This window comes from Sebastes fasciatus, chromosome 1, assembly GCF_043250625.1.
Source record: "Sebastes fasciatus isolate fSebFas1 chromosome 1, fSebFas1.pri, whole genome shotgun sequence".
Classification (NCBI taxonomy): Eukaryota; Metazoa; Chordata; class Actinopteri; order Perciformes; family Sebastidae; genus Sebastes; species Sebastes fasciatus.
In genome coordinates, this window is record NC_133795.1 from 14,521,439 (window position 1) to 14,546,481 (window position 25,043).

The 25,043-nt window shown below is 42.4% G+C and overlaps 2 protein-coding genes across 8 annotated transcripts in view; both read left to right on the forward strand.

Moving 5' to 3' along the window:
• The window catches only part of rassf5 (Ras association domain family member 5), a 37,228-nt gene extending 28,051 nt beyond the window's left edge, over positions 1–9,177 (forward strand). For 3 of the 5 annotated variants that reach the window (XM_074631217.1, XM_074631227.1, XM_074631236.1), the window contains 4 exons: positions 2,467–2,577; positions 3,602–3,941; positions 4,035–4,150; positions 5,610–9,177. In XM_074631217.1, coding sequence (XP_074487318.1) covers positions 2,467–2,577; positions 3,602–3,941; positions 4,035–4,150; positions 5,610–5,753 — 711 coding nt within the window. In that variant the 3' untranslated portion in view covers positions 5,754–9,177. The remainder of the gene's footprint in view (positions 1–2,466; positions 2,578–3,601; positions 3,942–4,034; positions 4,151–5,609) is intronic. The other 2 variants (XR_012593406.1, XR_012593405.1) reach the window with 2 other exon arrangements.
• Positions 9,178–12,856: 3,679 nt separating this feature from the next.
• Positions 12,857–24,647, forward strand: dyrk3 (dual specificity tyrosine phosphorylation regulated kinase 3). 3 transcript variants are annotated; one of them, XM_074631188.1, is made up of 6 exons: positions 12,857–13,729; positions 16,070–16,179; positions 20,598–20,803; positions 20,921–21,224; positions 21,342–21,758; positions 21,854–24,647. In XM_074631188.1, exons 1-6 carry the CDS (start codon positions 13,687–13,689, stop codon positions 22,583–22,585), a joined length of 1,812 nt encoding a protein of 603 aa, XP_074487289.1. In that variant the 5' UTR covers positions 12,857–13,686; the 3' UTR covers positions 22,586–24,647. The 3 variants fall into 3 exon arrangements, with proteins under 3 accessions (XP_074487289.1, XP_074487308.1, XP_074487298.1); XM_074631207.1 differs by lacking the exon at positions 12,857–13,729 and adding an exon at positions 13,754–14,111; XM_074631197.1 differs by lacking the exon at positions 12,857–13,729 and adding an exon at positions 14,378–14,432.
• The last annotated feature ends 396 nt before the right edge of the window (positions 24,648–25,043 follow it).

Here is a 25,043-nt window from a genome sequence, read left to right on the forward strand (position 1 = left end):
CTTCTAAAAGCACTAAATGCATCAAAACCTCATAGTTTTTGTGTGTAAGATTGGAACAGTTTAAGCATATAATCAAAAAATAAGTATCACTCATTACATACTAACCAGTTTGAATAGAGCTACAGATGTTCTGTAAATTATTTTTGTGTCATATTTTTCATCAAGTTGACCAAGGTGCTAGTCCCTCTAAATGTTAGGTGTTTTCCTGTAACCACAGTGCAGACTGCAGACTGCGCAGGTCGTTTCACTGTTCACATCTCTCTCTGTTTCTGTGTCCTGCCGGTCATTCGCTCCCTCGTGACCCGGTCCAGGCAGGGCAGTGTCCCAGGACTTTGAGGAACTCTCAGGGGCGGAAACTGCTCTATTGTCCCCTTCTATTGTCCCCTGACCACTCTCACTGGTATGCAGAAAGGGAGGGCAGGGCACTGCCTCTGATACATTTAGAAACTCGCATACAAACGCAGGAATTCCTGCGAGGTTCTTTTCACTTTGTTGCCTTTTAGACGGGGAGGAATTTTGCATGCAAGTCATCTCAAGATGCTTTTCTTAACCCTGGATACACACTTAATGTTTATCCTCCAGAGTTTTATGAAATGTGTGCGTTTTTATTTTATCCTTTTATGAATGTGATTAGATTAGTGCAGTTAGAGATTCTCCATGAGTCTGTGGAGATACAGAACCAGCTCTTAATGGACCGTTATGTAATATATTTACAGTAATAAATCATAAAAAAGGACCCTGATATGTCATCAGAGATTAAGGAAACATGTTAAATTGAAATACTGGCTTCTCCGATAACAATGCTACAGCCAGTATGTTCTCCTTTGAAATTTCCATTCCGGTACAGAACGTTTTTGTTTTTGCCGATGTGATCCCGTCCACTGCACATTTCAACCCCCCGTAGCCACAAATGAAACAAATTGGCACACAAACACAGCCTTCTGCAGCCATCGAAGCAAGCTAACGAGAGATAACAAAGATAAAGTTAAAGTTAGATTCTACCCGACCTGAAAAGCCTCGCCACATCTCTCTGTGGTCCGTGTGCAGCTGGGTTATCGAGGCAGCGAGTATTTGAGTCGGTGAAGTGATTCTGACTACTGCTGGCCAGAGTCTAATGCGGTCGTGTCTAGAAGGTAACCCTCAAATTGTGGACTGCTGTTACCCATTGTTAATACTAGCTGTCAGTCCTACATATTATTCCTTTAATATTTAAATATGTTTGATTTAAAGGGATTAAAAGGGGTTTCTATCATTGCATTTGTAACACGCTGTGACCAAAATAGCATCTGCTGCTCAACCACTGCTGTTTCACTGCAACATGGACACAATTACCATGATAGGAGGACCATAATTGCACCGACTAGGAGTGGCTGATGATACGTGTGGTAGAGATAAAAGCAGCAACAAAAAGAGTGAGCAATGTGGTAGGCAAATTATAAAATCCCCCTGTTGTCGCTGTTCCTACTCACACACAGAAAACCCCTGCTGTCCTGGCATCTATCTCCAAATGTCAGCCTTGAAATGTTATCACCGTTTTTTGCTGAGCTACACTTGTGCTGTGTGTGTTATTTATTACCACAAGGTGCCTGAGTCTATGAGACACACTCATGCACTTACACTCTGTGTTGAATGAAACAGTGACTTCATCGCACAACCCGAGGACTCCCCTACAGAAAAGATTCCTGCCCTGCACTCTCTCTCTCTCTCTCTCTCTCTCTGGCCCAGAAAATGCAAACGAACAAGAGAAAGAAAAAAAAAATGCTATTGTGAGATAGAGAGGATGCATCCCACTGTACTATAAATAACCCAGTCAAACTCTGTGTTGCTAAGGCTGGCTCAGCAGCCGCTCTTTCATCATTCCTCACCCCTTACTCGCCTCTTTCACTGCCTCCCCCTCTTCGCCTCCCTCCTTTCATTGCATCTTCCCTCTCTCTATTTTGCATTCCTAGTCACAGAGGGAAATGAGTAACAGTGAGATGGAGGCAGCGCTGTCAATATCCTCGTGCTGTGATTGCGTGATTTGCTCCATTCACAACATTTCCTGTCCCCATGTAGAGCTGCGTGGTTGTGCAACCACGCTGAGGAGAGAAGAGATAGTATAGAGTCTAGAAGAAAACCCCGTCAGCTTCAGTCCTCCTGAGGTTGATAAAGATGGAGGATAGGAGAGGGAGGTGTTGTCACAAGTAGTGCAGGAACCAGCCTGGATCATGTGTAGACCTGTTTTCAACCAAATGTGACAACTGATATGCCTGCATGTCAGTCAGTCCACTTTTGTTTTTAAAGGTTTGCATGGTGGAAGCGAAAGGTTCCTCTTGATTCTGGTGCATTCAGATGTCTATTCATAAACTTGAGCAAGATAGAGCATTTGATTTTTGTGTGGAGGAAGCAGCACCATCTGCTGGTTAAAATAAAACACTGATACTATACCAGATATGTGAATACTCCTCTCTCTTTGCCTTACAACAGAAGGAAACAAAGGAAGAAGATGAGAGAAGAACAAAGGACCTGTCAGAGGAAGAGATGCGGACAAGGATAAAAGAGTATAACGCTGAAGTCTCTGAAAATGGCATGAAAGTGGTGAGTTGTGAACACTTGTTGTAGCTGTGTACTGTATAATGTCAAACTAACTATGACTCTAGATTTAGAGCTTCCTCACTTTCATTTGATGAATATAAAACAGGAAATTCAGCTGAGTCATAATGTTGAAAAGATTATACAAAAGTAATCATAAGTAGGTTATCAGAGTGAAAGAGAAAAGAGGAGTGTGGTATTGATTAGAATTGTTTTCCCCACTAAATGATGTCACCGTTAATGATTGCATGGTTTCATTAAAATAAAGTAACTTTGATATACACAAAAAGAAAATAAATTTTTGTTGTATTTTATTGATTAATATTAGGGCTGTCAATCTCTTAAAATATTTAATCGCAAATTAATCGCACACTTTTTATCTGTTCAAAATATACCTTAAAGGGAGATTTGTCGCTTTATGCAAATGTATGTATATATGTATTACTGGAAATCAATTAACAACACAAAACAATGACAAATATCATCCAGAAACCCTCACAGGTACTGCATTTAGCATAAAACATATGCTCAAATCATAACATGGCAAACTCAAGTCCAACAGGCAACAACAGCTGTCAGTGTGTCAGTGTGCTGACTTGACTATTACTTGCCCCAAACTGCATGTTATTATCATAAAGAGGGCATGTCTGTAAAGGGGAGACTCTTGGGTACCCATAGAACCCATTTTCATTCACATATCTTGAGGTCAGAGGTCAAGGGACCCCTTTAAAAATTAGCCATGCCAGTTTTTCCTCGCCAAAATTTAGCACAAGTTTGGATTGTTATTTAACCTCCTTTGCGAGGTAGTAGAGGTAGAGGTCACGCTGCTAAGCTAGTTAACCGACAGTACCTTCATATTTGCCGCACAGGCATTAGATTGGTATCAACCTTCTCATCTAACTCTCGGCCAGAAAGCAAACAACTGTGTTTCCCAAAATATTTAACTTGAAAGAACCACATATAGTACTTCTTTCTATATCAACACTGTGCCTCCACTCTCTTATCGTCTTCCTCTCCCTGTGCGTTCTAGGCTTCAGACGGATCCTACACCGGCTTCATTAAGGTCCACCTGAGGCTCAGTCGACCAGTCACGGTCCCCGCTGTGGAAGCGACGGAGTTAGAGGCAGCGTCCAGGCAGACGGGTGGCGGCCGCACTCAACCACCATCAGAGCACCAGGAAGGAGGAACGGACTGTGGGCAGAGTGAAAAGAGAACATCCTTCTACCTGCCATGTGACTGTGTGAAGCAGATCCACATCAGCTCTCTGACCTCCACCAGAGAGGTCATCCAGGGCTTGCTGAAGAAGTTCATGGTGTTGGACAATCCCCGCAAGTTTGCATTGTACAGGCAGACACACCGCGATGGGCAAGGTGAGGAAATAACACCTGGTTTCTCGCTCATATGCAGAAAAACATGTGTAATACACGGCACTGAATTATCTTTGTGCTTTCTTTTCCCTCCAGATCTGTTTCAGAAGCTTAATCTGTGTGAGCGTCCTCTTCTGCTGAGGTTGATAGAGGGGCCTGATCCTGACCTGCTCAGCTTTGTCCTCAAGGAAAATGAGACTGGAGAGGTGGAGGTGAGAATACACATTTTATATATCTATGGTACGGGTGTCAGGATATAGCGGCATAGACGATAACCACTATATTTAAAAATGAAATATTGATATCATGTTAATAATACACGTATGATAATATTGTGTAACAAATCCAGCGAATCTTAAATCATTTTAGATATACAGTTATGGCTACAGACTCTCTATCCAGCTCCCTACACTCAAACCCGACCTGTGGGTGTCCACATCGCCATAAAGGGGTTTATCTCATAAGAAGGCTCCGCTAGCTGTACATCATCCCGCTTATTACACGGCTACTGACTTAGGAAATCAATAATTTTGACACAAAAACGGTCCACCAGAGTCCGACATCAGAACTGCGTCCATAGCAACGGTCTGTTATAAAGAAATAACAGACTGTAGAACGCCCCTGATTGACCAATCAGAATCGAGTATTCAACAAAACCGTGTAATAACAGAGTTAACCCTTTGAACTCTGCATTAGAAATGGTCCGCCAGTGCCTACATTGGTATTTTTTCTTATTGTGATGTAATTTCTCAGAGCATCTTCAAATGTTTCATAACCCTAAAATCTGTACGAACCTAAGCTAAAATGCTATGTAAGTCAATAAATCATAATAATTGATTAAAGTATTTATATTGTGTCATATAAATAAATAAAAAATGCAAAAATCTGATTTTCTTTTCATAAATTCTTACTAAATAAACACACAAAACATATTGATCCAAAAGATTTCTAAATGTAGAAACATCAACAAAATATTTCTCAACATAAGTTATTTGTGCACATTTTTTAGTTTTTGAGATATGCTCATTTTTATGAGCAGATCGAGTGCAAAGGCATTTTGATAGCTTCCTTACGTTCGGCACGTAACATAACATAATGATGTCATCACAAGCGTACAACGTGGTGATGCAAAAGCTTTAAAGATTCATTTGACTGACAGTATTATTATTTTTCATTTTCTATAGATATCACAATAATAGCCCTAATCTGTGATATCTAATTTCTCTCACAATTTTTCCATGTTTTACTTGGCAGGAAAGGGGAATTATAGAGGCTGTTGAGGCAATATTCCTTTTTGATGGGCATTAATAAATGGCCAGTAGCAGATCTGCAACAATTAATTGAATCATTGTCAACTGTTAAATAAAATTTTGATAATCGTTTAATCGGTTTGAGTAATTCTTTAAGAAAAAAAGTCAAAATTCTCTGATTCCAGCTTCTTAAATATGAATATTTCCTGGTTTTATTTACTCCTCTATAACAGTAAACTGAATATCTTTGAGTTGTGGACAAAACAACACATTTGAGGACGTCATAGCTCAACAACTAATCGATTAATCGAGAAAATAATCAACAATGAAAATAATCCTTAGTTGCAGCCCTAGCTACTGTAGAAGCAAATACAAACTTTCTGCAGTGTTGTAATAATCTGTTCCTCTCATTCTCTGACAGTGGCATGCGTTCTCTGTCCCTGAGCTACAAAACTTCCTGGTAATCCTGGCAAAAGAGGAGACGGAGCGCGTACGGGCAGTGTCGCAAAAATACACCGTGTACCGACAGAAACTACAACAAGCCCTACAACAACATGACCCCTGACCCCTTCACCTGTTACCTTACGACCTCAACCCAGGGAGAGACTGACCCTTTGAACCCAAGATCTATTCAGAGACTGGAGCTGGAGCTGAACTTGTCTCCACACACACACACACACACCCAAACACACAGTACATCCACACACAGATGCATACCCTTTCTCAGGACGCATACAAGTCCCCCCCCCACCATCCACACATCCACTCCACGAGGGGTTGAAAGCGACGTGAAAGGCTACGGGGTGTGTGGTCTGATGGCTGATTGGACAAGCAGTGTTGCCAAGGACACACACACAGCGACACGAGATCTGAAACTCCGACGTGAGATCTCATTTGGGACTGAAATAAATCATTAGCGTTTTCAAAGATCCCCTCTTCTTCTGCTACTTTTGCTGCTGCTACTGCAAGTGTTACTTATGCATGAGTCTCTCTCAGCTCATCCCCCCCGCACATAGAAGTCAAACAGTAGGCATGATGGTGAGTTTTTGATGGGAGGACAATCATACTGAGTGTGTTTTTAATTTCTTTTTCTCTGAATTGGTGTATAAGGGTTGTCACCAGATGTATTATTTTTGTGCTGGAATATAAGACGTGTGGATTAGTGAGGGATATGTTTGGGGTCAGAAGCTTTGGATGCTAGAACAAGAAGGAATGGAAAGGTTAAGAAAGCGAGATCCATTCTCTGATTTTTCTCAGGTAGCATGGGTAGAGCAAAGGGAAAACGTAAATGAAGAAAGAAACCGATTCCCGCCCTGCAACACCCCATTTCAGCCCACTTGGTCCACAGCCTTTTTTCTAATTTGTTCCTAACATTTTATTTTCCTACTTTAAAGGTGCTATTGATAACATTGATAACATTCGGCCACTAGATGTCGCACTCTCATTCCCTCGTTCCTTTTCATTCACTTCACAACATGTGGTTGCCAGTTCGTTGCACAACCTGCATATTTCATGGTCAAGTTGAGTCAGCTATAGTTTTTTCCACACTAAGGGCGTTTTCATATTATGAGATCGTACCGTTGCCCCTCCTCCCCACTCCCCCGCCGCTCAGCTTTCACATTAGTAAAGTTGTTCCGTACCCGAGTACACTTGCATCATCATCCATGTGTATTTGTTTATGTTGAGATCAGCTGTTCTAGCGGCGGAGCATCGTAAAACACTTCATTCAAACTTGACAGAAAAAAAATAAAACTCACCAAAACCGTCGTTGTTAGTCTTTCCAACAATCACAGACTCTGGTCATTTGGTCGAAATAAACTCTTATTTTATTCTCTCTCTCTCTGCCCGCTGAGCAGCTGAGCGGCTCTCGTTCCTCGGAGGCAGACCGTTAAATTAGCTTAATAAAATAACAAACATCGCCCAACCCCATCGCCTACTATTGTTTATATTTTAAGGACCCTCTCGCCTGCTTCCTGCTTTATGGCGCATATTCAGATTTCGGAGGAGACCGGCGTCGCTGAAAAAAGCCTGCTCTTTCACAACGACTGGCTGACTGCTAATGTTACTTACGTTAACTAGCAGTCCACTTCCGTGTTTCAGTACGGTTTGCTTTCACACCCGATGAGAACCGTACCTGAGTACACATGAACCATACTCCAGACCACCTTTTCAAGCGGACTCGAGTACAGATCGATGAACCGTGCCCGATTACGGTACGGAGCGTTCACATTAATCAAACAAACTGGACTTTGGGGTCAAGTGCTCTCCGATCTGGGCCCGGGTCCCTGATGTGAAAGCACCGTAACTGGCAACTTGATCGCTGACGACCCAGAGATACCACATTGTTTTACAATTGGCTCACAAGCATCGTTAGAAGAGGGAACCAAACGTCAGATATAAACAAGTAATTCCTTTTGGAAATGAATAATTCACAATCATAATATTTCTTTTAGGAAAAGCCATATTTTTATTCGGCACCCTTCTAAAAGCTCTGTGGATTTATTATTTTTTTTTAAGTATTGGCCTACATAAAAAATGTTATCAATAAGACCTTAACGCCATGTGAGAAAATGCTGTCTTAAATCCGACCCATTTACCAATCCCCTTCCCCCCTCCACCTCCCCCCCACACACACACACATACCTAAACTCTTCTCAGATGATAACTGTGATTTAATTTTCCCTCCTAACCTTGCATGAACTGCTGAGCGAGGCAATCCGCATACCTTTACAGATTTTACACTTTATTGTAAAAGTGATTTTACACTGTTATTACGTGGGTTGCATTTGAATGTGAGAGGATTTTTTTTTACACCAAAGCTTAGAGGGACAGATCTATTGAGAGGATTTTAAAGGGATGAGAGACATTTTGGAAGTTTATCTAATTAAAGGTGGTGTATGTAAAGAAAATTAAACCAGCTTCTGTTTTTGCACATATAGATGCAGGTCACTGAGTAGCTCCCAGCTCTGCTGGGGCAGAGCTTGAATTTCTGCTTCTCTTTTCTTTTTACCTCCCCATCTTCCACCTAAAAAAAGAAACAAAAATATATAAAGTTCAAGATAATGGCTATGATGTACCAATGACGTGTTTGCAATGCATATGTATTATGTAGACACTGGAAAAAGAGTGACACGGTTGTTGTTATTACGATGAATATTAATATTCTTTGGTATCATTCCTACTGGCTAGTGTGTGTGCCTGCGTGTGTGTGTGTGTGTGTGTGTGTGTGCCCATCTAGGGCAGGGAGGATAATGTGAATTGTGTTTTATAATGAGTGTCCGTTCAGCGCTCTCTCATTGGGCCTCACTTATCAAGTATTAAAACAGTGCACATGTTATATTAACACATTACAACTGGTTGTTTTGGAAAAGATATTTGACGTGCATGTATCATAAAATGAATGCATTTAAACCAAAGCATTTACTGTGAACATTTCCCACACACCCTTCTTTTTCATCTTTTTATTTAATACAATAGAAATACTGATAAATGAGGCCCTTCGTCCATAAGCACATGCTTCTCAGTAAACCCATTCCTGTTCTGTTTTTTTGTTTGTTGTTAACGCCACCACCCAAAGCCCAAGCTGTTCCTGCTGGCAGTGCCTTTTGTTTCATGTGCCCCCTGTGGATCTAATGTAAGGTGTGTTGCAGCACACAGGTGCCTGAGTGGATGTGTGGGTGCTTTTTGCATGTGTGCAAATCTGTGTTTCTTGGTGGTGTTGTCATTTTTCTTTCTTTCCTCCACCCTTAACACATTTTGTCTTTCCAACAAACCCTCTGTGTGGGTGGGTGTGTGTGCGTGCGTGCGCGTGGTGCGTGTTATTTATTTCATGGTCCACCTCATCCACATGATATCATGTCAAGGATGTTGAGACTTAATGCTTTTATTCTGCAATTTATTTTGTTTCATTTGAAGAAGTGTGTATAAATATAGCAGTAGAACTGTACAGAATATCACAATGAAATAAAAAGGTCATCCCTTTATTGAAATGTTCTCATATCCTCGTGTGTCAATGTGGTTTCACTGAAGGCCATACAGCAGTATAAAACATTACTCCTCTGCATTTTAAGTTTGTCGGTACGTTCAGTCTGTCTCTACGTCAGGAGGGACAGAATGGTTGCCTCTGTATGGGTCTTCAACCAGCAGAAAATCACATCATATAGACCTTTATCACATCACATTAAATATTTTAGAAAGTTATAAACTATGGGGCTTATCTTAGAAGAAATCCCAAAGAGATGCCTCTCAGTTACCTTGACTGAAAAGGCATTTTTCTTCCATCAATCAATCAAACTTTATTTGTATAGCAACTTTCAGACAGGCTAGTGCAGTTCAAAGTGCTTCACAGATGACTGACAAACCGAAAGTAAGACAGAAGACAGAAGTGTGAACCGTGAAAACAACAGAAAAAACAAAAAGAATTCAACCATTTAACAATAAAATAATTAACGCGACAATAACATGACAAAAATAAAATAGAATTAAAAGCTATAATAGAAATAATAGTAGAAAAACAGTGTGAAGTAAAAACTAGATTAATAAAATAACAATAAAATAGAATAAAAGTATACAAATTAAATACAATAAAATAGTGATTAATAAAATAACAAAAATATAATAAAATTATACAAATTAAATATAATAAAATAAGTGACAAATAATATGACAAAAATAAGATTAAACTATTCAAATTAAATATAAAATAAGTGACTAATAATATAACAAAAATATAATGAAACTATACAAATTAAATACAATAAAACAAGTGATTAATAAAATAAAAATATAATGAAATTATACAAATTAAATACAATAAAATTGGTTATTATTAAATAACAATAAAATATAATAAAATTTGACAACTTAAATACAATAAAATAATATAAATATTAATCAGTTTTAATCAAATGCCTAGCTGAATAGGAAGGCTTTACGTTTACTTTTAAAGATTTCAGACTGTGCCAATGACATAATAGCTAAAAGTTGCCTCACCAAAGGTTTTAGTCCTGCACTTTGGAACAACTAACAGACTCGTGCCAGAGGACCTGAGGGGCCGTACCGGTTCATACACTGTAAACATATGAGACATATATGCCGATGCAAGATTTCTTAGTTCTTTAGTACAGGGTTGGGTGACAAAAAAAGACGTGAGAATAGCTGCAAAGGAATCAATAATTTACAGTTACTTGTTATTATGTGCACATCACCATCATCATATTATTGTAGACATCAAATTCAAGATTTTAATGCCTGGATTAGATCTAGTTATTTATTCATAGCTCTCTAAATGCATCATTTAGTGGCTCAATGATCTGAGACGAATGTGTCACCCAGACATGCCTCAAGTAGAAAGTGATGAGCTTTTCATCTTTTCATCAGCTTGTATTGTTTTCAAATCACCAGCAGGTGGCAGTAGCTCATCTAAACAGCAGGTGCTGTCTGAACATGCAGAATATAAGATGTGTGTGCAGTAGATGCACGTGTGTCATTTTGTTTTTTATATGCTCTGATATGATAACACATTTAGGTTTTATCACCGTTTTACACAATACTTTCCCTGACATGCTCTGTTGTCAAAGGGCATTCAAAATGAGGTGTTAGACCAATAAACCCCCCGCAGGTGTCAGTGTCTGTCACAGGCTCTGAGACCAAATACAGCCAGAACCCACATCCCCCCACGAGGACCTATAGGTAGCTTTGCACCTGGTCCCATCTCCTGCTGGGGTTGTAAATTCGCTGGCTGCGATTAGAGCACCTCTTCGTCCACACACTTTTACACCTTGAACCCTTTGGCGAGGAAAGTGCAATAAGCAGATGAATTTATTGGCATACTCTCTCTGTACACCACCATCTAAGAATAATCAGCATGGCCAAGCTGGCCTTAAGGACTGGCTGCTGCCCAGAGGGCCACCTAAAACTGTGTCAGGATGCTTATTTATGGCAGCAAATATAGACAGACCCCTTTTCTCACCTCTGAGAAAGAGCTAAGATTAGCACCACCCTCTGCCCAGCATGTATCACCGTCTGAATTTAGCCCGCTCCCCTCCTCATGCCTGGCCGGTCTCACTCCGTCTGTCCTCTGCCCTGCCCCTAACTATATCTAGCCCTGTATAGATCTCCATACCCTCTCCAGTTTCAGCCCACGGTTCAGCTTTCCTGTCAGGGTATGCAAAGTGAATGGCCAACAGCGCTGAGTGAGGAAAGGTCTTCTTAAGCTCTTGGTCTGCAACCAGTGGTTAGTTTCATTATCAGTTCTTCTGTTCATTATTCATCAATATGTGGTTTGGTCTATAAAAAGTAAAAAAAAATTCAATTAAAAAAGTGAATCACAATCTCCCAAAGAACGAGCTGACATCATACAATGGCTTGTTTTGTTTGACCGACACTCCAACAAAAAAAACTAAGAAAACCACCGACTACTTCCAAGAAGTCAGAGACCCTTTTGCTAAAAAAGGACGTACTTTTCTGTAGATCAACTAATTAATAAATAGAGTAATTGTCCACTTTACCCTTTAGCTACGTCTCAAACATGCATCTGTAAAGTAATTGGCACATGCACAAACATTTGGATTCAATGGTACCACTTCGTAGGTTTTTTTTTAGATGGAACAAATGGCTTTATTAGTGGTTGATCAAACGGTCAAACTAGGCAGCGCTGATCAAATATGAATCAATATTCTGTTACTGTAATTCCCATTTCTCGTAAAATGAGAAAGTTTGTGACCTGGCAGCCATGTTGAGATCAGTTGAGGAAATACCAAGCACCACCCACCAGCTAGAGCACAGCCAATAGGAACGCTCAATAGGAACGCTTTCTCGCTGAAATGACCTGTGATTGGTCAAAGTCTCCCGTCACAGGCTAGATTTTTTATAGGTGCCATATTGTAAAAAGTGAGATTTTCATGTCTTTTATATTATAAAGCAGATTTCAGTTCTTTATAAATACTGTAAAAGTATCAAAACGCTCAATCCATGGAGAAACACAGACAGCCTGTATTCAGAAACTGTGCGTTTGAAACAAGCCGTGAGGATTTCTGTCCATTTGTGATGTCACAAATATACAATATTTAGACCATTTCACAGATTTAAACGTAAACATTCTAAATGTGTCCCAGTTCCTGGTTGCAGTGTATGTAAATAACATCAGCCAACAGGAAGTACACATGGACCCAAACTGTTTCCTAGCAACGCAATTCCGTTGAAATGCGCTAAAACGGAGTGTTTCAGACAGATGGTGAATACAGGTATATTCAGGCAGACAGTACGAGAAAAATAATGTGTTGTTTCAACATTAAAACATGTAAACATGTTCTAGTAGAAACACAAAATACAAGTATGAACCTGAAGATGAGCATAACATGTCCACTTTAAAGCCTGAAAACAGAGCCATGAGGAGGTGTAGAAGTCTAGTTTTCTCTCAGAACACTTGAATTACAATATGCTGAAAGGTTATTATGGATTTTATTTTTAATGCCAAAAACATTCTACCTACTGCAGCTTTAATGACTTGATTTGAATGCCATAAAACCTGATATATATAATTCACGATGGCAGTTTATATAACACATGTAGAGTAAACATACAGTATATATACAGTATGCTGGAGCACACAGTCCCAGTAGCTCCATGCAGAGCTGCATGTGTCCGCTGCGGGTCGCCCTGCTGCTGCTGGCCGTCCTGGTGCTCACTAAGCACCGCCCTGCTCCCTCCCTCCCTCCGTCTGCCTGCTGACTCTCCGGAGCTCACAGAAGAAGACGCCCTTAGCAACAACACACTCACACAGCTGCTGCGTCGAATAAGAGACTCCTTCCAGCACAAGAAGACGGATTAAACCCTGCTGCTGCTGCTGCTTTACTCGCTGCTCTCAGTACTAACTTTCCCTGCTGCTGCCCGGCGCTCTGCTCTGCTTGTTTCCATGGAGATGGAGATTGAGCTCAGCTAGCCTAGCCTAGCTTCGTGCTGCTAGCCATCATCATATCACCCACCCTGAAGAAGAAGAGGAGTCCCAGAAGGAGCACACACAGACATCGTGTTGTGGGGGGTTCACAAAGTCAGCTAGTCGGGATAATAAGCACGGGAATGGTGCTCTGGATCGAGTCACAGAGAAAGGAGACGAGGGGTACCCGGGTCAGAAGCTGTAATATCTGGACTCAAACTATCTTTAACAAGAACAAGAGGGAGCGGCTCCTCCGGCTATCTTAGCTTAGCGTAGCTGAAGAGAAACGACCCCCAACAGCAACACCAACCAGCCTGCTCAGGTTCTCCTATCTGCAGCACTGGTAGCCTAACTCTGTGGGTTTTAATAAGGATAAACAACCAGCTGAAGCCAACAACAACAACAAGGAGACTCTAGTTAAAGCACAACTCTCAAAGGGACTTTATTAGCAACACACTACAGATGTTAGTGAAGTTTGCTACGTGACTTTTTTAGTTTTTTTTACAAGGGATTTTTCTTTTTTCTTCACTTCGGATGCTGGCATCACATATTAAATGCAATCATGATGATAATAAGCAGAAAACCAGAGGGCCCAATAGCAACAGGTAACCACAACAACAAAGTGTTGCAAAGTGTCTTTGTGTCAGTAACCCTTTTTGTTTTCCCCTAAAAATGTTGTTTAAATGCAGATTTAAAGTGTTAGTTTCCACCTTAAGTGTAACCACAACAACGTGTTGCAAAGTCTTTTGTCAGTAACCCTTTTTGTTTTCCCCTAAAATGTTGTTTAAATGCAGATTAAAGTAGTTAATTTCCACCTCAAGCAACTCTTGTTGGCAAATACAGAAATACATTGTGACTAAAATGGCTTTCCTTAATCTGTGGACAGACATATGTTGGTTAGCTGCCTGTGGGGCATTTCACTAGACCCTTGTATAATATATTAATAATAATTAATAAGCAGAAAACCAGAGGGCCCAATAGCAACAGGTTACCACAACAACAAAGTGTTGCAAGTCTTTTTGTCAGTAACCTTTTTGTTTTCCCCTAAAATGTTGTTTAAATGCAGATTTAAAGTAGTTTGTTTCCACCTCAAGCAACTACATTGTGACTATAATGTTTCTTTCTTGGTTTAAATGTCAGTCTGTGGACAGACAGCTGTTAGTTAGCTGCTGCCTGTGGGGCATTTCACAAGACGCCCTGGTTGGTTGTAAACATGTTTTCTTTTGTTTTTGCAACTCCATATCAATCACGAGGCATGTGTCTGGATGTTTTGGAGTTCAGCCCAGGAAGCTCTGCGTTTGTTTTCAGGTCATTTTATTGTCTTATCATTGTTTCATAAGCCTTGATGTTTATCTCGGCTACTTGTTATTGTTTTATATGTGTTTATATATAACTAGGCACTCATCTTTGTGTTGCCATTTTTGAATTTGTATACTAGAAAAAGTAAAAAAAACTTGACATTGCCTCTGTCAGATGGTGCACATTTGGACATATTTTTCTGCACACTTTGTCCAGGATACCAGGAAGAGGAGGATAAAGAGCTGTGACTTTACCCCACCACCACCACCACACTCCCACGTTTTATGACACATGATCTGCTGCATGTCTGTGTGAGCTCGAACCTTGTTCTCCAGTCTTTGCTGAGCACTGAGGGTGGATTCTCACAGCGTGGAGGAGATCTGCACGCCAGCTGGACTTTGTAGTAGTAGGCTGGATGTTTGGTTACATAGAAGAAGTTTTGGGCTCTGAAAAAGTTTGCTTGGACAACAAAGTTGAGCCCCCGCTGAGTAATAATTATAGGGGTTTGCAGAGAGAGGGCTAATGAGGCCTTGCCTAATATTGTGTGTGTGTGGAGCCCTAATGCCTCTGTTTGCTGTGCTGTGCAGGTCTAATGCATCTGTATCCAGGCAGCAGGTCTAATCTGTCCCGGAGCTGACGAGCCAACGCGAGGGACACGGGCTCTGACGCACCTGCACATGGTTACGACACTCTCAAGGGCTAGTCAGAGACATCCCTGCCACAGTTTGGGGCTAATGCTAATGAGTTAACAAGACACAATAGCTCTATAAATGGCTTATGCCAACAGGCTGCTGCTCAGCCTTACTTCAAGCCATCAGAGATTGATACTTGTATTGCAGTGGCAACTTTTGTGAGATGAACAGCCGGCCGATGGAGGTTTGTCATTTGAGTAACTGGCTTCCTCCTACGGTCCCAAATGCTCCCCTCATCCATCTACTTTGTGTCATCTCACATTCGGTGTTTTGGCTCGATGCCACAGAGGTGAGCGCACGCACACCGCACTATTGAATATCAGGCACCCGCATCCGACCATATGGGCTCTATTTCTGAGCACACCTGGTGTGTGTGCACTACATGACTCGGCCTGAACGGACAGATGGGCAGACGGAAAGATGGTGTCGTCACAGAGGCATCTGTTACCCCCATTAGGCCAATAATACCACTTGCAGCGCTAGCGATCTGGGACCCTAAGCCCTATCTAAGCTGGTCAGGTCGGCGCTCTGGCCTTGGATACAATGTATTGGACACAATAGATACAATGGATGTATCTGCTAATAATGGCCTTTTCACAGTAAATGTGGGTTAGGATGTTGTGGCAGACAATGTGCATCCCCAACGGTCTGCAGAGAGCAGTGTTGCGGGGCCGTCCTGCTGAGGTTAGCTGGCGGGATTCGTTGGGGCCATAACGAATCGTTTGTTTTAGTCTCAACTCAAGGTTTGAACTGGTGGGTTGATTGATGAAATAATCAATGGGACTTTGCCTGGTTTGAACAAACAGATTGTCTCCCTCTGTGGAGATTAGATTGCGTTCTGTAGACGCGTCGCCTCTGAACGTCATCCTCGAGCGTTTATCCCCGAGTGCGTCAATGTTGGAGATTTGATGATGCCACATTATCACACTGATTTGTTCGTCTCTGTTCCTTCAGCACGCCACGGCGATGGTCTGTATGACTCGTACATGAGGACGGACCACATCCTCAAAGACGAAGCGGATACAAACAGTCCATCTGGGCTGCCCCCTATGCCCAAACACACAGTGAGTACACACACACACACACAAACACACACACATCCAACAAAGGCCTGTTTCCTGTGCTGGAGCACGCTCTGTCTCCAGACATCCTGTTCCTCAGAGAGATATTCCCATTCTTCACATGCACGCCCCTCCTTCTTCCCTAGGTCTCGATTTGCTGGCTTATCTCTTATCTCATCTCTTATCTCCAACCAGTGTAATTCAGTCAAGTGTTTATACTCGTCAATGAGAATAACATGATCATGTGAGTAGTATTGATTGACTGCCTGAGGGGGATACCAGACTGTGTTGCAGAGGGGCAATTCTCCATGACCGTGTCAGCTTAGCTGGAGTCAAGTAGCCATTTTGTGTCTCCTTCAGCCAGAGTAAATGCAGAGATCCAACAGCAGTTACCAGCCTTGTGAACCTACAGTTCACAGGATGCAAATTTAGAGCACAGTATATTGACCTATTGTATGTCTCCATTTGACTGCATGACTGCATCAACATGACTGCATCCGCTCGGGCAAATAGAGTGCTGCAGGAATGAGTCCTAAAACCCAGAAAATGAGTTAGGATTTTAGCACTTCCGGTTCCCTCGTCTGGAAGTCTATGTTTTTTTTAATAGGTTTTTAGTCAGATGGCTGAAATAAGGTCTGTTGTTAACACAAGCTTGAAAAACGTTTTGTTCTACGATATAAAATACACCAGTAAATACCTCACATGTGAATTTTGAAGGTTTTATGTGTCTTAAAAAGGCGGTTGCTAACAAGTGGCTAAATGAGACTACTATAACGCCGACTCATCCGCCTTTACAGCCTCATTGTGTAAACTAACACTGGTGTAACAGTGGTGTAGTTCGTTTATAGCCTAACATTAGCTTTTTACTTCTGGCGATTGCATTTACGCTTCAAAAATAACAAAAGTGTATAGTAAAGTGTACGTGAACAAAACGTGTAAGTATCACGTGTGTTTGCCACAGAGCTTATTTTCTGCAATAATCCAAAACCCAATGGAAAAAATCATATTGGCTTTTTGTCGAGGGAACCAGGGCGATGCTAACTTCCTGGTTGGCCTACAAAAATACGTCATCCCTGCACCACTCTGACTTCACTGAAGACCTAATCCCAAATCATTTTTGATCTGCAGTGTAGTCATGCACATTTATGGGGACCATTAACTCTCATTGATATGATGCCGTTCATTAGATTATAAATTAATTTCTATGACAGTAAACTGAATATCGTTGAGTTGTGGAAAAAACAAGACATTTGAGGACGTCATCTTGGGCTTTGGGAAACACTGATCAACATTTTTCACCTTTTTCTGACATTTTATAGACCAAACAACTAATCGATTAATCGAGAAAATAATCATTAGTTGCAGCCCTAGTTGGATTTATGCAAAAGATTTATTATAATTTATTTAAATGTGCTTCTGTTTTAGTTTAGGTGCTTACAAAGACACACATACACTGAGAAATAATTTTTCAACCTTTTCTGACATTTTATAACCAAACAACTATTCAATTAATGGAGAAAACATTCAACAGATTAATCAACAATGAAAATCATCGTTAGTTGCATACATTTATCAAGATTTTCTAGTGGGGGTACCTTTCCGCTATGACTGCCTCTCTGAAAAGCCCCTTTGGCAGAAAATGCATACACATAGACAATGATACTCCATCGCCTCTCGCACCAGCAGAGGAAATTTATTGAGATTTATTGGGCTTGAAAATGTGACCCACAAAAAAAATCACCAATCAACATCTTCCTCCCGTGCTCCATCTCATGTAATCCGCCCATCAGTGTTGCTTGCACAGGGGTTAGGCCTATTTTTTTTTATTCTCGCCTTGTCCTTCCTCCTTTGTATTTTCTGTCACGCTCACAGAGGTAATATCCTCTGTTGAATGTGACTGACGGTGGTTTGCCCCAGTTCAGTGTGTTCTAACAGCGAGTGCTCAGAGTTGCTCTATTAAAGTAAGACATTCATGTCGTCCCTGTTCATTGTTAGAGGAGGGGACAAACTGATAACATAAATTGTCGTAGCACTTAGCAGCGGGTTTGAATACAACATTGATGAGACATCAGTTTAATTATTTCTGTAGGACCATGCTTTGCTAACGAGTGTGTGCTTGAGAGAAGGAGAATACTTAGGTGTTTCTCTGACAGCAGAGAGATTAGCTCTTCTCTCCATCTGTTGCACCATGCAGATTTGCACACAGAGGACTCGTCACCCTACTCGGTGGTAAAAAAGATTCACGCTCTCACAGCGGTTTTCATTTCCTTCACTGGTCACTTTTCTTTTTTTTCCGTAATAATTTATTGGGAGTAACAACAGGTGTACAGAAACATAAAAATAGAGCACAAATGTAAATGATTGTCCCTCCATATTTTGGTATTTTTCCCCCAAAGCCCCCTCCCACCCAACCCTAAACAATGCCAGTGAAAAAAGGGTAAAGAACACAAAGGAAAGTTATATTAAATAAAACACTTTTTTTTTTTTAAAGAAAATTAAAATGAAAAATAAAACATAAAGTACACATTGACATTAATGATAATTATAGGATAAATCCCAAACTACAGATAAAATAGGCTGATAAACGTTACCATGTACAAATGGACAATATAACTTATTAGTGGTCATTTCTGTTTACATAAATCAAACTTTATGATGTGCTGGTCACTTTTCAAAATATGTTTTTCTAATTGCGCCCCCATGTCCGCTCAATCAATAATCCATCACAGCTGGTGCTCCACATGCAGAGAGTTTGATTTTGAAGGCCAGCGTTTGTGTGTCCGGGTGAAGGGGGCTCAATCGATGACATTCACAGTGTTTGTAGTACAGCTTTGGGACAACAGCTGCATGGGACCCTGGGTCAGCAGCAGGGCTGTTGTGATAAGTTAAGACTATATGGTTACATGTATGGAAACCCATCCTGCATTCCAGCTCTATTTCAGGACTCAAACATACAACACAAACACACTCGGAGCTGAGTCCTCGCTCAGTGGAACTTGTCAACACCTACTTTTAATATACGTTTCCTTGTTGTCTTTATCAGCTGACATGTTCTCAGCCGTAGACATGCTCAGCTGTGTGAACAAGCCTGAAGCCAGGAGCTCCACAGGACAGCATAGCAGTCTAATGGGAGAAAAGAAAACATTAAAATCTCCCATCCCTGCCATTAAAATAAGGAGTGTTCCTGTGAAAGAGAGGCTAAATATGCCTCTTTCTCAGTGTGTCTGTATATAGGAAGGCCGTGCTGGGTTTATGTCGGCGTGTCTTATTAACAGCCACACTGCTTCTACAGTTTAAGAGTATAATCTAACTTTAATGACTGTCATTTCCCTCGAGCTCCATAATCTTGTGGAGGGTTCTTTCCGTTGTTAAGAGAGAGACGAGAGGGAGAGACGGAGAGAGAGAGCGAGAGAGAGAGGAGGAATGAATTCCTGGGGTTGCTGAAACGAAGTCGTTTTCTGGCACGCAAGCGAGAGCGAGACTTTAGAGCTTTCCTGAAACTCTTATAACCTTTTAGGTCGTCGCCAAGCGAGGGTGGATCTGTCACTTTTAAAAGTTTGTCTGCCAATATGTTCAAAAAGGGCTACAAAATGTACAGTGGTTGTTTAGTCCAGATGCAAATGCAACCCCTGTCGCTCCAATTGCTTTTGTTTTGTGCACTGTGTAGTCATATTGAACCCCATATCAAAATATTCAAATCCTTTTTAAGATATTAAATGCGGGACTTTACAAATTACATTTTTTTTGCAATGCTGAGCCAAAGCTTGCCTATACCTTGATGCTAACAGCTGGCAATCAAAACAGGTGGGTGCGTGGGTCGTTTTGCATGCGTTATTGTTGGGGGTGGGCCTGTTAATCTTTTGAATTTCCTGCCAGACGGGATCTAAATCCAGTTTCGCTGGTTCACCTGCTGCTTGCCGCATCTCTGCTAATGGCTCACTGCCCGCGTAGCTGTTTATTATTACGCCACTATCAACCAGAACCTGCCCTAGATCTGCTAACTAGCACGTTCTGCTTTTGTTTTTTCTGTCGTCACTCTTTTTTGCTTGCAAAACGAGCCTGAAAGACTCCTTATCTCTATCTTTTATATTATTATGTATGAAATGTTGACATGATTCAGGCCAGCAAAGGAATATTTTGTGTGTGAATGTTCAGTTGCCTCTCAGCTGAAGTCTCACAGGCTACAAGTAGCACCTGTTGTGCACAATGTGTATGTAGTCTGTAGATAGACAAAAAGCAGAGCAGGTCCTCTCTTCACTCTATTGAATACATTCATACAACACAATAAACTAGATGTCTTTTACACACTGAAGAAGTACAATGCGTACACGCTGTTCATAGACTGAATAAGCTCCAGTGAAGTGTTTACCAAAGGGATTTTCTAATAGCTTTTCTGTTTGTCTCCTTTCTTCCTCTAACAGGTCGTCAGTAACAAGACTGTTATGAGGGATCAGGTAACTGTGCGAGGTGGCCAGCTGAAGGTCAAGTACCTGTATGAAGACTCCACCAATAACCGGAAGATCAACGCCATAACAACAGCAACCACTCAGAACAGCGGGACCACAGGTCAGACGCCTAGTAAAGCCACCCCGGTCTCCAGCCTGTCCAAGGAGCACAGCGTAGACAGGTGAGAAAGATCTTTCAACGCATGTTCAGTGGCCAAAAAAATCACAAATTTATAAGCCGCAGGAACACCACTTCAGTCGTTTTAACGCCACATTTCTGTCATGCTTGTTTGCCGCAGCACTGAATCCAGTAAGGGCTCCAGTGACTCCTCCGGTCCTCATGGCGTTGCGAATGGAGGGAACAGCGGGAAGCTGTGCGGCCCGCTCACTCCCGACCAGGCTCTGAGACTGTACCGATCTCAGCTGACCACCCTGGAGCAGACGGAGATCCACTCCTACCCAGACATCTACTTCGTGGGACCCAATGCCAAAAAGAGGCCGGCCGTCGCTGGAGGCAACAACAACTGTGGCTACGATGATGAGCAGGGTGGATACATTCACGTTGCCCATGACCACCTGGCTTACCGCTACGAGTTCCTCAAGGTCAGACACACACATATTGTGTTTGTAGGCGATCACAATCACAGTTGTGTAAAACTATAACGTTTTCCCTCTTTGATGTTTAGCTGACCCAGTTTTTATTTCTCTCGCCCTCTTCAGATCATCGGTAAAGGTAGCTTCGGCCAGGTGGCTAAGGTGTACGACCACAAACTGCAGCAGCACCTGGCTCTGAAAATGGTGCGCAACGAGAAGCGTTTCCACCGGCAGGCGCAGGAGGAGATCCGCATCCTGGAGCACCTGCGCAAGCAGGATCGCAACGGCACGATGAACGTCGTGCACATGCTCGAAAACTTCACCTTCCGCAACCACATCTGCATGACCTTTGAGCTGCTGAGCATGAACTTGTACGAGCTCATCAAGCGCAACAAGTTCCAGGGCTTCAGCCTGCCGCTGGTCAGGAAGTTTGCACACTCCATTTTGCAGTGCATGGAGGCCCTGAGTCGGCACCGCATCATCCACTGTGACCTGAAGCCAGAGAACATCCTGCTCAAACAGCAGGGACGCAGCGGCATCAAGGTGAGACACCCGTCACATTCATCGGTGGCCTGTGTGTGTGAAGACCTATAACAGGTTTCCTACATTGATTCTTTTCCTCTCTTGTCTCTTGCCAGGTGATTGACTTTGGCTCCAGCTGTTTTGAGCACCAGCGGGTGTACACCTACATCCAGTCTCGTTTCTATCGAGCTCCAGAGGTGATCCTCGGTTCGCGTTATGGCCTTCCAATCGACATGTGGAGCTTCGGCTGCATACTGGCCGAGCTGCTGACCGGCTACCCGCTGTTCCCCGGCGAGGACGAGGGCGACCAGCTGGCCTGTGTCATGGAGCTGCTGGGCATGCCTCCGCAGAAGGTCCTGGAGCAGGCCAAACGGGCAAAGAACTTCATCAACTCCAAGGGTCACCCTCGCTACTGCGGAGCCAACACCCTGCCCACGGGGGCCACCGTGCTCACGGGCACTCGCTCTCGCCGCGGCAAGATGAGAGGTCCCCCCGGCAGCAAGGAGTGGAGTGCCGCTCTCAAGGGCTGCGAGGACCCCACCTTTACTGACTTCATAAAGAAGTGTTTGGACTGGGACCCCTCGTCTCGTCTCACCCCTAGCCAGGCCCTCAGGCACCCTTGGCTGTATCGGCGCCTACCCAAGCCCCTACCTGGGACCGACAAGAGCCACGGTGCCACGGTGAAACGGCTCCCCGATCACCACAGCACCTCCTTCCCCTCTATCCTGGCCAAAGGGGGGCCTAGTTTAGGCGCCACAGCTGTCAACAACAAACTGAGGAGCAACATGATGGGAGACTCAGGGGAGGCCATACCTCTTCGCACGGTCCTACCCAAACTTGTCTCATAGAGAGAGAGAGTCTTGTGATCTCCTCTCTTCTTCCACTTCTTCCTCCTCTGCACTCCTCAGGAGGAGTCAGAGAACAGGAGGAAGCGGGGACTAGGTTTTAAAACTCGTTTGGTTGTTCTTTTATTTGTTTTCTACTGAGAGGTGTCGACACCCCCAGTTCCTGGTTTTTAATATTAGCTGAACACGGAGAGAGAAAGACAATTAAAGAAACACTCTAAAAAAAAAAAAAAAGTTTTTATACAGAGGATTTCCTTGAGCGGCTGTGGAGTTTCTGTATTCAGCCAATTGATGAGGTTTGATTTTAGATAATGCTTTTTAAAAAAAACTTCCTCGTATGAGTGGGACGGCTTCGTAAATGAGCAAATGTTTTTAAACCTGCGTGTGTTCTCACGTGAGTGGTGTGTGTTTTTTTTTTAGTAAAACACACTCAAGCACACCTGCACTGTCACTTGCCTCACTTCACTCTTTCTTAACACTCAGAGGACGCCACCCCTTTCTTGGGAAGTGTTTATATGAGTGAAACTTGAAAAGGGCTACAGAGATTACTCTTATCACATTAGCAAAGATTTGTTCTGCCAACATGATTTAATAGAGGAAAATAAGAGTCATGAGCTAGTGTTTTGGCCCTGCACACACACACACACACACACACACACACTGACACAGATCTCCCTCATAAACATAAATGCCTTCACACAGGTAATAATGAGGGATCGGCATTATGTAACATTTTTTAGCAATAAGTCTTCACTTCTTTGTCTTTTCTAATTGCGCTCTTTTTCTACCTTTCCTGATCCCTGGTGCTTGCATGTCAGCTCAATATGTGACGTTAGTATGTGTGTGTGCTTTAGCTACGTGGTGCTACTGCGGGAATGGTATCGAGAAGGCGTCGGACAACCTATTTACAGCCCCCTCCACCTCCTCACCTCTCCTGTTTTGAGTAGGGGGGTGGGGAGGACAGTAGCTCCGCTCAAACTGTCACAAAGGTGTCACCGTCACAGTCGGTACTTCACAAACTGAGCCTGCCGTGTGAGGCCGGCTCACATAAATCGATATATATAGAGAAAGAGAGCTGCAAGTCATTGCACATACATACCTGCGGGGTGGAAAGTTGGCTGTGGGAAAGTTAAAAAAGTTAATATGAATATCACCTGCCCATGCCCTCCTAATTGGCTGCTGTGATTTGTTGGCAAGTGGTGAATTCATTAATCCTAATGGAACAATAGTGCGAGATGAGATGGATCATGGGATAAAATGGTATGTTTTTAATATGAGCCAAGATGTTTGTTTTTTTTATTTCAGGGGGGAGATGTTTGAAAAGTTGACAGGACGGGCCAGTGACAAAGGAGGGTTTTTATGGTACTGAAGAAAGGTTTCTCAGGGAGACATACTTGATACATCCCTTAATCTTACATTAACTGTGTTCCACTTAACAGTCCCGACTCTGGATGAACATGCATGCAGTTCTGTCCAACGAGAGCGAGAGAATGCGTATATGAGTGTGTTTGCGAAAAGGGGGTCTGCATGCTCCACAATCTGACCTAGATTCCCTTCTCCTCCTCCCCCCCTTCCACCATCGCTTTCTCTCTCTCGTTTTCTCTCACTCTGTAGGGCAGCAGGGAACCTCTTAAACTCACACATACATAGTGAATTATGGTGCTGTCCAAAACACACACAGACACACACGTCAGGTGCACGTTGTATGGACCACACCGCTCAAAGAGTTCTTTCTCTCGTCCCTCGAAGTGAATCTGTCAGGGATTTCTACTCTGTCTCCGTTTTTTTTTTCTTTTTCTTTTTTTATATAGAAGTGATTTCTATTTGCTATTCAGTCCAGAATATCAGAGGATGTAAAAACGCAAAAGCGGAAAAAGAGAAAGCAGTATACTGTCATGTTGTACCTAGTGGTGTGTGCGTTAGTAGGAGGGTGTTTGGTGTTCCAGCATGAAATCACAACCTGTTATCAGACTGAGTGACTATGAGAAGAGAAACTGTACAGTAACCAAATGAAGTTGTGATAGTTTCTTTTTCTAAAGAAAATAAAAATGATTATTAACTGAAACGTGCTGCTCTGGGGTGATTTCTGATTTGAGAAAAAACATATTTAGATATTGAAAATCTGCCTCGGTTACACGCAGGATGAAGGAACTGTTCCCTTTTTACGTCAACATCGGCCAAATCCCGTATGTGCTTTCTACAGAACGCCAGATAAAGATTTTTTTCCCATGAACGCTAACGATTATTTGACATCTTATTTTAAGATCAGCTCTGAGGAAAGCTTCCTGTGGAGATTTCCACTGATAGTGAGACAATAAATCAACCGAAAAGTCTTTCCTCATTTGTCGCCTAACCTGAAGCTCTGTCGTAACCAGCGGCTACCGTGTTGTTTTTGCTACGTGACACCTGGGGCCTGTGTTATGAAACAAAAGTGAGTCTCCAGACGGCCCCCGGCTCGGTC

Bases quoted from the DNA above. Each gene is read 5' to 3' on its own strand.
- dyrk3 (XM_074631188.1), top strand. From the start codon at position 13,687: ATGATGATAATAAGCAGAAAACCAGAGGGCCCAATAGCAACAG. The intron at 13,730-16,069 runs GTAACCACAACA...CTGTTCCTTCAG, and splicing joins AGAGGGCCCAATAGCAACAG to CACGCCACGGCGATGGTCTG. The intron at 21,225-21,341 runs GTCAGACACACA...CGCCCTCTTCAG, and splicing joins ACCGCTACGAGTTCCTCAAG to ATCATCGGTAAAGGTAGCTT.